This window comes from Mycetomoellerius zeteki, unplaced genomic scaffold (assembly GCF_001594055.1).
Source record: "Mycetomoellerius zeteki isolate Tzet28-1 unplaced genomic scaffold, Tzet1.0 scaffold64, whole genome shotgun sequence".
NCBI lineage: Eukaryota > Metazoa > Arthropoda > Insecta > Hymenoptera > Formicidae > Mycetomoellerius > Mycetomoellerius zeteki.
This window is the reverse complement of record NW_017257654.1, coordinates 1,401,846-1,414,036: the sequence shown is the minus strand read 5'-3', so window position 1 is coordinate 1,414,036 and position 12,191 is coordinate 1,401,846. Positions and strand designations below refer to the sequence as shown.

The 12,191-nt window shown below is 41.1% G+C and overlaps 1 protein-coding gene across 1 annotated transcript in view; it reads left to right on the top strand.

Moving 5' to 3' along the window:
* Window positions 1–11,687, top strand: part of LOC108728818 (serine/threonine-protein kinase 17B) — a 133,834-nt gene extending 122,147 nt beyond the window's left edge. The window contains exons 5-6 of the mRNA XM_018457605.1: window positions 1,974–2,202; window positions 7,643–11,687. Of these exons, the coding sequence (XP_018313107.1) occupies window positions 1,974–2,202; window positions 7,643–8,720 (1,307 nt within the window). The 3' untranslated portion in view covers window positions 8,721–11,687. The remainder of the gene's footprint in view (window positions 1–1,973; window positions 2,203–7,642) is intronic.
* Window positions 11,688–12,191: the final 504 nt, after the last annotated feature.

Below are 12,191 nucleotides of genomic sequence, written 5' to 3'. Positions count from 1 at the left end.
CTAAAGTCTATCCTAAAGATAGAATAGGTTCTATATAGTTTGCTTCTATTACTAATAATTAGTTGGTATAGCAGACTAGTGGCAATCACAACAAATCAATTTTGTTGTCACATATTTATCGATCACTTGTTAAAGGTGGCTTGTTAAATTAACAAAATCCTTTCTCTCAGTGCAGTTTCATTTCATTCTACTCGAGTAATGGACTCCGAATATGTCGCTTGTCATCGTAAAACGCGACCACGATGGAACTCTCGTATACCAGTGATAAATACCCAGGAATTCGTACGAGAATCGCAATCGTATTCGACACCTGCGCGTTTCCCTAGCGTTTTGGACCTGTGCGTGTCACTGAGGATAACAGACACAACCCTGATAAAGCGAGCCCGTTTTAACGCGGCGCCTTATACAGATGGTGAACGTGTGCGTGCCGGTAGTTTCCGGCCTCGATCGGAGTGCGATGGGGTCGCACCTTCGTGTGTTCCACGTTTGCGATCTGTTTGATGCCAAGACATCGCCGTGCTGTATAGTTCCATTAGGGAAACAGGCACGTTGCATAATTGAACAGAACAAGCTACTTCGCGCCTAATTGTAAACTAGAGAACCGCACGTGTCGGTTCTGCACGCCCGATCGGCCAGGAGGATCCTTTTACGATCCTTGTAATCGATTACTGTCGCAATTACATCGCACCATCTAACAGTTATGCCCTATGTGGACGAAAGTGTTAAGTAATAGCGAGACAAGATAATCTCCCATGGAGAAGATCAAAAAGTTTCGAGCTGTCCCGGTTACACTCTTGATATTTACAAAATGAAATTGTCCTGAAAAGAAAAAAAGGGATTAATTATTTACAGATTTTAATACTCAGTACTATTAAGATCGTTTAAAATGCGAAAGAGCATTAAATTGTTAAATTGCTAGTCAATTTAATTCGTGATATTACTGCGGTAGTTTAGTAGAGATTGCGTTTCAAGACCGAATAATCATTTCAACGCGCAGTTTAAAGGACTACATACGTAGTATATAAATTCACACAGAATTATACAAGTACTTAAGATCCAGCTTAGACCGTTAAAGACATTTATTTCTATTGATTGTGTTCTGTACGGTTGAATGAGATTCAATATTTAATGTTGAAAAAAAGGAATTGTTGCTTTACGAAGATTTAAAGAGTAATTTCAAAATTGTGCACTGAGAGAACAGTTTCTGACAACTGTGACTATAATTGAATCGATAAAACAAAATAGTATTCTATAATCCCTATCCTTCCTGTACTAATATTATAGCAATGATAACATAAAAAATGGAGCTCTCAACCATAATTATGTTACCATGCAATTATAGTCACAAATACCAAACTCTTCTTTCAGTACATATCGAATAAAAGAAAAAAAAAAGAGAAAAAATCAGTTTTAATTGAACCGATCGTTATTTCCTCACCGGTGAGATTTAATCGGTTGATTAGCATCAACTCTGAGATTATTCGCAGAAATTAGCGAAACCGTTCACGCGATAAAAAGCATCTCGTGGATCTTGGTAGCGATTAAGTTGGACGGATAATGCCGAGGGCGTGGAAAAACCGTAGCGTGATTCGGTCGGAAACGAGCCGGTACAAAGTGGCTGATTCGAGCGCGCGACTATTACGCGATGAACGAGCCAACCGCGTTTCCGTATCGTGGTGATTACCTAGTTCGCGCTCGGGGCCTAATACGTCCGTAGTTACAATTATTATTATCCCGTTGAGGAACACGCGTGGCTCCATTAAGCATCGACGCGTCGTAATAGCGGTCGCGACGACGTAATGGCAGAAAGGCCGGGGGAAAGAAGAGGCGTTATCTCCTTTTTTTCGAATTTAATTACCGGGACTTACGTGCGCGCGCGCGTACACACATACATATCGAAGAGCATTAGGGTTCGATGTACCACGGAATCTCGCCACGTTATAATAACGGCTCATCTGCCGTATGTGTCTCAGCCCCGGAGGTTCTGAATTACGAGCCGATCAGCCTGGCGACCGACATGTGGTCCGTTGGCGTGCTGCTCTACGTGCTGCTAACGGGATGCTCGCCGTTCGGAGGAGACACCAAGCAGGAGACGTTCTGCAACATCAGCCGATGTCGCCTGGACTTCCCAGACGATCTCTTCGAGGACGTTTCCGAAGAAGCGCGTGATCTTATGCGCAAACTTATGGTTAAAGATCCGAAGTAAGTTTTAAACGAATTTCTCAACTCTGATCATAATTGTAATAGAGAGATATTAACAGGGTTGGGTAAGTTAATGTTTTTTTTTAACTGAATGAAGTTAAAGTTAATGACTTTACAAAATTAATAAAGTTAAGTTAAAAGTTGAAGGAATAAAAAATTAACTTACCGAAAGTTAAGTTAATATTAAATTAATTTAAGTTAAAAAAAAGTTAGTTTCGAAAAAAATTATTTTTGAGGTCAAAATGTCCTAATTTTTCTTAAAATGAGATTAAATAGCAACTACAATATAGATTATTAAGTAAATTAAATTATTAATTTTTTTATTCACATATGATATAACATAACTTTTTAGGTTTTTACTTTTTAATAAGCCTTAAGTCATAAAAAATGGACCAATTACAGTCAAATATTCTCCTCGCATTCGACTGTAATTAGTCAATTTTTTATGACTTAAAACCTATTGTAGATCCGGACTAAGACTTATGACATAAGGCATAAGCCAATCAGAGGGCTGTATTAGCATCTTAAAAAATTACTTAAGATGACCTTAAAATATGAACGGATTACGAATATACGCCCTTAGTCTTATTATATTTTATTATTATTTTTCTAAGGCATTTAAAAGAGATACAAAAAATTTTTAACTTAAAAAAAAGTTAAAAAGTTAATATTTAAAAATTAGTTAAGTTAAAATTTAATGCATTTAAAATTAATTAAGTTAAGTTAAAAGTTATTAACTTTTTAACTTTTTAACATTTTAACTAGTTACTACCCAACACTAGATATTAACATAATTATATTATATTAATGAAATTAGAACATGTAATTTTCGTATACATGTAAAGAACGGTTTTACTGAAATATTAAAAAGTTTAGTTAGAGGTACAAATTTTTAAATAAAAATTAAATTCTTCGAACATGCCTTTTCGCGTTTACTGTGATTTTCGCATTGAAAAGAACGGTTTTATTGCAGTATTTAAAAATTTAACTATATATCGATATACGTACGGATATAAAAATGATTGAATTCCTCGAATCTGTCTTTTCTCGTTTACTTCAACTTCCGCATTGATACACGGTTTTGCTGAAGTATGGTATATAAAACTTTAGCTAGATACAGATCTAAAAATAGGAATTAAATTCCTCGAACCTGTCTTTTCTCATTTTCTTCGACTTCCGCATTGATATACAGAAAGAACGGTTCTGCTGAAGTGTCTAAAAATTTAGCTAGATACATATCTGAAAATCATTTTGTTGATCAGAATAATTATGTGAATCAGAATAATCACGTTTAAACTGGTTGCTAGAATGTTAAAACTTTTCACATTATCATTAATGTTTAAATGCAATTCTATGCAATTATTTTGATGACCCAACAAAATTATTTTCAGATCTACATATATATCTAATTAAATTTTTAAATACTTCAGCGAAACCATTCTTTCCATCTATCAATGCGGAAGTTGAAATAAACAAGAAAAGATAGACTCAAGGAATTTAATTCTCGGATACGATTAGAACAGGCCGTGAAATATGCGCGTAATAGTCCGCGTGGCGACGCAAATTCACAGCGAGATTCATTGATCATCATGGCGAGCTACTCGCCATTTATCTTCATATACTCCACTTGATTCGACGGAAAGATTTCCATTCGTTGTCCCGCTGTGATCGAGACGACGTCGCCGCAAATTATATATTGCATGTTACGCACCCACATCGTAATTCCCGCACTGTATCGCTCGGTCGGTCGACGTCAGTCGCCTATCCGGTTCGTCGAGGCGGGTGTCGGTGAGCGCATTACCGAAGAACCGGCGCGAGCATTCCCGGACCAGTGAAAACAATTCTTTCGCGGAAGGCTGCGGCGATCTACCGAGAATGCCCGGCGCTTACCTCGAAGCGAAAGAAGATAGCACGTGAAACACGCGTCCGCGGCGCGTCGATTACATTGTTAGTTATGTCGGTATATCGGCCGATTTCCTAGAACGAAAACAATCGCGTCACGTAGACATATCGTTGCGCAGGCGGCGCGACATTCCGTGCTGTAACCGAGATGATGACATCGCACGACGGTAACGGTTCATCAGGGATCGTCATCGCCACCGCGCCGCTAAGAGCGATTTGGTATCAGTGGGTCAGCGCCGTCCATTGATAGTTGCATTCGGGGGAAAACCATTCGCTCGGGAGAAATTCGCAATGGTTGCTTTCCCTCCACGAGGAACGTTTCTGCTTATCACCGGAACGCCTTGTGTTTCTACACCCATAAAAAAGATTTCCGAATCCAATACTATCGAGCCCTGCGCACAATAGAAGGAATAAGGAATTAAGAATAAAGAATAAACGATTTCAACCTATTAAAAACCGTGTATTCCGATGTATTCGATTTCTGATTCCTTACTGTAGGATCTATTAAATAATATCAACTCTAAAATAGGATCGATATAGGAACAATCATTATATATTTACTGTTGAAAGAGAAACAGTTTACTTTTAAATGAAAAATTTTCTAATTTAGAATAAATGATTCCATATTATGCACCTATATTATGGCGCCAGCATTGTGCGTTATAAAATATCTGGGTTAAAGATTTATTCTATAAACGCATAAGAATTATATATAAACTTAATGTCACTCAATCGAATTTTGTTTAATTCGAAAAAGAAGAAATTATTTATTTAATTTTTGTATTGTTTTATTTTTATATTACATAAAATTAAATACTTCAAAAGAATACTTTTTGTCTCGATATCAGCAATTCTTTCTGAGAGAGTATCAATATATTATAGATTAATTTTAATCTCTCGATTTAACTTACTCTTTTTTATCTTTCTCTAGTTCTTAGAAAAAAATAAGGAGTAAATTAAACCGAGATTAAAGTTAATTTACATTGGTAGAAATGAACGTTAGATTGTTAGTCCCGTTGATGTCGTTTATTGTATGGATTTCTAGGAGCGAGACATATCCTGTAGCCTCGGGTTTAACTTTCATCGTGTTATTGCAATGGCTTCGTCTTTCATTCAATTAAACGAGACGTAACATGAAAGCGAATAAAAATCGCAGTCGCACATTTAATAAATCAAACGGATGTACGCGCAAATTAATGCGTTTCGGATTAAATTATGTACATGAATTCCCGGTTTTAATCGCGCGATGTCTTCTTCGAATCGTGAAGGTCCATCTCGCTGTTTTCTTTTAATAATTTGCGGATTAGCCGTGCACAATGGCGGCATTGTGATTCCATTGAGATGCATTTATTAGCTCGTTCATCCGGAGGATAAGAACTATCATCGGTCAATCATCGAGCTTATCGTCGGTCGCGAGTACACGAACGGGAGAAAAACGATCGGCGCCACGTCGCTTCGCGAGGTGACTTTCTTCGAAGCGGGAAGACCGATGTCGAGGAAGGCGAGTTCCGCTGTAAAAAGGAAAGACGGAGAGGCCTCGTAGGTTTCCTTATCGCGCGGACAGCTGAGAGGAAGTTGCTATCCGGAATTATTCGCGTCCTTCCTCTCGCGCAAACATAGGGGGTCTTATCGCGCGGAACCCGCATGACTTATCGTCATGTCCTACGAAGTTGAATAGCAGTCTTCATCGCTGATCTGTAAATTACCATATTACGTCTCGAAGAGGCTTCGAACACGCGTAGCTGAAAGAAAACTTCGCAGTTGAATTTGTGTTTGTTTATGCGTCAAGTCATTTGCAATGCGTTAAAATTAATGTATCTTAATCATTCTCTTGTATTTTATGCATTTAAACTATGTAAACGATTGCGAAATTAATTTGTTACGTTAATGATTAACAAGCGTGATCTTCACAATAAAAACATTTTGTACTTTTGTGTCAAAATCGGTTCTCGTTAAAATTTTTGTATTGAATTTTTAACATATCTGAGTGTTAATTTAACATAATGTGATTATATTATTCGAATATTTTGTCTTAAATTGACGTTTAACATTTCGTTGTGTGAAAATAACACAATTTATGAATGACAGAATAGATATCATAAAAATATATTTTATTACATAAATTCTAAGATAAACAAATAAAAAATTAAGCTACGTGTTAATCTAACATATAAATATCAATTTTACTGAAGAAATAAGCTTCCATAATTTTTCCAAATTATGTCAATGTGTTAAATTTTTTGTATTAATTTTTACATTATGTTTGTGTCACATTCTAATATATTCATCTCGTATTTAATACACCGACAATTTAATACAAATTTTCCAGTTGTGCAAATTTACTCGCTGTGATCGCGATATAATCATTACATAAATTTTATCGATAACTTATTATCAATTTTGCTTGTTATTTCATAAAATTAATTAATTCATTCGGTGGAAAAATTCGTCTAATATTCCCTCGCTCGTTTTTGCACTCGATTTGAATGTGATAATATAAATAAATGCGCGAATAACGTGGAGAAATTATAATGCTCTTATATATGAATAGGTTTTGTTCGGACCTTTTTGATGGTCCCAGAATTAAGAGGGGTCGCCTCCTAAAGCACTTTAGTATCTCCTTCATGGACCGGCATTCCACGGCGTTTACGTGTTACACAATTCTTTGCTCCGTTATTGAAGATATCCTGCGCCATTCTGTATGCCGGAAGTCGACCGATACGTTAGCTAACATAATGGTTTTTGCGCAGACCGCGCGATACGCGAATGGCATACACGCAGCATGAAACAGCCACGTGAAAACGTCTCGGCGGGACCGCCACGATGATGGCCACCGTCGATAAATGCTCCGGTCCGCCTAGTGGAGGTCGTTTATGCGACGGGTCTCTTAACCCTTTGACTCTGTCGCTCCTCGAGTTAACGAGGACGACGAGAACATAGTTCGCAGAACGAGCCTGTTGTTCGGATATATTTGTTCAAGAACACCGCGTGTACTAAAGTAACCAACATAATCGCGTCACGTCTCTTATCTTCAGCATTCTACGGGAAATCATTAGAAATACGACATCGAATTCAAAGCTCAACCCTTCAATGTTTCTGAAACACTGTGCTTCCGTAAAAATATCGCATAAAAAGAAATATATTATAACAGAGTGTTTAATTCTTGGATAAACCTGACATTTTTAAGAGTTCCTTTTTATCAGAGATTTTCAGGAAATTTTATCGGTACTCAGAGAAATTTTTTAAATTTTATTTTTATATTTAAATTCTGTCTTTTTCTCCGAAAATACTCTTTCTTTCATTATCTTTTCTTGATGATATAAAATATTAACAATCAGCATTAAATATATATATTTGGGTATATTCATGTATATCTCGTACATTTTACCAAAGTTATAATAAAACGCAAAGTAGAAGATAACTAATATATGCCATAATAAAAGTGGTATTGTAGGATTCATTCTAAAATATCTTGAAAAATTCGCGAGAGTATTGGAAACGGTTCTCTTCAAGCGAACGATTTTTATCTTGTTCACAGTGAACGTTTGACGGTGACCGAATGTCTCCAGCATCCCTGGTTCAACATGTTCGAGCAACCGTTGGCGCCCTTGACGACGTGCCCCTCGTCGGACGACAGTCCTGCTGCTGTTCTCGACTCCTCGACGATGTCCCCGCAAGAGGACAGCGCCTCGTCGGAGCTGCCGATCGCCAATCAAGGTCAGGTTTCGTCTACGCCGAAGAACAACGGTGAGAAGCAACAACGGTCGTCCACGACCGGTCTGTGCCACAGTGCGGAGATTTCCAAACCAGCGGCGGGCACTCGCGCCGTCTCCTCGCACACGGAGAACCTCTACTCTGCCTCGAGATCGTTGCCCAAGCCCATCAGATTCGGGCTGAGCCCGGACCGTAGGGATACTTTCAAGAGGAATATGGACTCGCTGGCGCGAAAGTTCTCCGGCAGTGTTTTGCCGGAAATCGTCATCATCGAGTCATCATCGTCAAACACCAACGGTAGTATTCAGCAACGTCGCGCCACTGCCACCCACACGATGCCGGCTGGTGGTGGTGAGGTGTTCAAGTGCACGCCTGTATTCATCCTCGGCGAAACCGAGCAACAGTGCAGTGATAGCGGCAGCGATACCGTATCCGAGATCTCGACCGATAGCTCGAGCGATCGCAGTAGCATCTATTCGGACGACTCTCTCGATTTTATTCTATATGGTAAGAGTCAAGGTAGAGCGAGTTTCCCGTTTACCGCCGCCGACGCGACCGCCGATAGATGGGAACAGAGGCATCATCATCATCATCGTGCCACCAGAGTTTGGCCACGCGAATGCAGCGGCGTCGTCAGCAAGGCGCTCAGCCGCTTCACGTCGGAGACGACCTCGTCTGGTGTGAAGATAGCGAAAATCCCAATGACAACGCCACCGACGGTAACGGCGTTGCGCGGCGGCGGTGGCAACAAGGCCGGTCTCGAGGCGCTCCGCGAACGAGGCGGCAACTTGGTAGTTATTAGGGAACCCGTACGTGCTGGTAGGTACACCAGGTATAGCGAAGTACAATGCGAGTCAGTGCAGGCGCGGATTCGGCGGTTCCAGGTGCACGAGGCCTCGTAAGATTGTGCCGTCCAGCTGTGCGTCGACAGGTGTCGGCGTTGAATTATATTCGTGCGCAGGTGGACGGACATCTCTGGCAGCCTCTTCGAAGAGTGTTGCCGAGGGATCGGAAGTTCGAGAGTTTGAGGCGATTGTACATATCGCGTAATATATCACGTGTACAGTGACGCAAAAAGTAGAAGGGAGGTTTTGAGCAACGAGGCGTGCCCGAGGGATGTGCGAACGAAGGATAAGGTGGGACCGAGACGGGCGAAGTTCCTCGAGATTTGCGAAGGCTGTGACGTCAGAGAAGGTTCTTAAGAAGATTCAGGATTGCGCGTCTTTCTATAAGGACTATGAGCTTTGTGAAAAATATATTCGAATTCACGGATCCTTTGATTCTAGAATGATAAAGAGCAACATCGACGTCATGCGACAGTTGTATGTAAAAGAAAGGGATTACTTCTGAATTTATTTTTCGTGAAGCACATAATGCTGTGATAGCGTTAGGGGAACGTGAAATGATAGCATGAGAAATGCGGTGTGTCCTTACATTACTTTTGCCGAAATTCGGTAAAAGCGACGTGTCGTTAACACGATCAGAAGATTTTGCGATGCGGCATCCTGTAACTCGATCGCGATCCATGTAATATTATTAAGCAGTATTTCGTAACGAGAACAAAAAGTTACGCGTACCACACCAAGCCTGATCTCCAGAATTCTTGAACAGCCTCTCGAACAGCTCCTGTCCCGACTTTCGCTGGACTTCTCGGGAACCCGAGACCGATTGTAAAGAGTGTGCGCACGGCTACGCGAATCGTACAACGTAGCCGCGTGTTGCACGCGGAATCCTACGTGTACAATGCCTTTCTACATACGCGTGCCTTTGTGAAGGTGCCGACGAGAGATCGTAGCTTGTATCATATCAAAGCGAACAAACGGCTGTTGTAAATATTGTAAGAGAGCATGTGAATGCGTATACGAATGTATGCGTGCGTGCGTGCATGTATGATGCATTGACTCTTCGTGGAAGCGATCGGCTTCGAAGGGGGTGGTCTTGATGTACATATTCGAGTAATCAGAGAATGTACGTGGCTTGCGAAAACGTGCTTGCGGTTGCAGTTGCGATGCTGATCACATAGTGATAGTCTCGCACCGATATGGCGACGGCAGAGATCCGAAGGCAAGGTCGTGCGGATGTCGTCGCGACATCCAACGTTAGATTCCGGCTATGAGTGGAACGCATTCCGCCATATACGAGGATAGTCGATCCATCAAGACTTGATGGCGATTTTTCGTCCTGACGGATTCCGCCGTCACTGCCCGATGAGGCGTTTGAAAGAACTAGAGCGAAGATGGCTCTCTCTAGATTGCCGTTATCGATAGACTGATCAAGCGTCCTTTTAAGCCGAAGAAAACTCGACCTGCATCGCATGCGCATACACCGAGACGCGGCGCGTTATACATTTATCCGAAACATTATTGTAATTCCGAGAGGTCTACTTTTATAAAGAATGATTTTTAGAAGCAGACACTTTCGTGTATTAATGTATGCCTTCCAACAAGCGACACATTGATCATCTCATCTTTGTTTAATATTGGCAAACAACAAGGATGTGATGATTTATCGTGTCACATCGTGTCATCTGTGTCGTTTGTTGGAAGGCACACAATAATAGATTGATAAAAGTCGCGTTCGTTTCGAAAATGCCGGTAGTTCGAGCGGCCGAGTAAGTTAACCACGGGAAAAATCCTGTAATTGCCAGCAATACCGTATCTCGGTGCATCGCACGCGATTCCGTTGACGGTACAAATCGCCATATCAATCGGTTGTTGAATATAACAATTACCAACGACAATCCAGATATACACATTTCGGTGCCTTCCTTAAAGAAAATCATGATGCGTGTGCGCTAATACCGCGCACGTCGCCAGTGCCTACATTTACTTGTCCGATACAAGCGGCAAGGCTTTTCGAGTCACGAGATAATGATGCAGGGAGAGAATGTACGTCTGAAGTGTGAAGAGTGCCTTAATTGCGCGCGGTTTCGCGAGAAATCAAAATTGAAAGCCTAGACGAGCTTTCTAGGCACTTCTAATTCTGGTTAGCTCGAAAATAATATGGCCTTGATGGAGGAAGTTAACAATACGGTGCCGAGCCCTTCAGATGTCAGTAAACGAGACTCGAAAACTCTCGAACCACCGAAAACTCTCAGCTCTCATTACACGTTACAAAGAAGGGACCATTTTTCTATGGGTGGTATATATCACATATATATACATTTTCCCTATTGTTAAATATCTTCTCAATCGTGCTATTAAATATATACTTTATGAATCTGCATCCTTTTCTTTCGTTACTTTAAAATTGTTAATTATTTGTCACGCGCGGAATGATAAAGAAAGAGAGAACCAAGACGATCGACCTCGTCTGCTCTCCGGGCTCTCGTGGACGCGCAAATCATAATTGTACATACAAACTTATTTATCCACAGAATTCATCATCGCGCACAAATTGAAACGCGTGAGTCGCTCGCTCGCTCGCTCGCTCGCGTAGCGCAACGAATGCTAGTCATAAACACGTTCCGTCCTCTTTCTCACGCTCGCTCCCCCTTTTTTCGCGCCTCTAATTTTCGTTCATTTCGCCGCAGACACACGCTCGTTGGCGAGACGCTAACGAGCGACCTGTGTCTTCGTCGAGCGAGACGAGAAAGAAGAGCGGACGAGAGAGCGCTGCAAAAATGACGGACTTGGTTGGCGAGCCTCGGCTTCGAGCAGCACGAGAGGCTCGTTCAACCGTGAATTTGTCATTTTATCATCTCTTTGTACACAAATCCACGGGATATTCGAGGTCCTGGTATTTGCCAGTAAATATATAACTGATGTTTTTTAACACAATGAAATTTTTAGCAATACTCCCGAATTTCTTTCCGTATTGCAAACAGAATCGATGTGATACGGTTTTTGTTGGTTCTCTTCGAAGTTAAAGAACACACTTTTGATACATTGACTATTTTTCGAGAACTTGTACCGTTAGACTATGAAAATGTAAAATTTTCGCCGAATCTTAATTCACCGGGGAATGTGAAAGTAAACACCCTTAGAGACTCATGAAGCGAAAATCTCGTGACGTTTAAGTCTTCTCGTCGACGGCTGCTTCAATCATCGCGCGTGGAATTGAATCAAAGCGAAACCGCGGGGGACACTTTCGATCTCGTGGACCCAGTCGACTGTTTTCAACCTTTCCGACTTACGGTGGTCTGGCTATCGATGCGAAAACCACCGGATGTTCGTTAAAACATCGGACACGTAAAGTATGATGCATCGAACGCGCAGGCGGACAGGCCGCGTACACGCACAATTTTAACGCGTGCATTTCCTCTCGAGACGCATATGCGCGCGTATGTGTGTCGGGGAATGTGGTTTAGAATGCGTCTCCGAGAATCAAAGAGCGGAATAAAAATGTGTAAAATATAATTTTGCTACGACGGG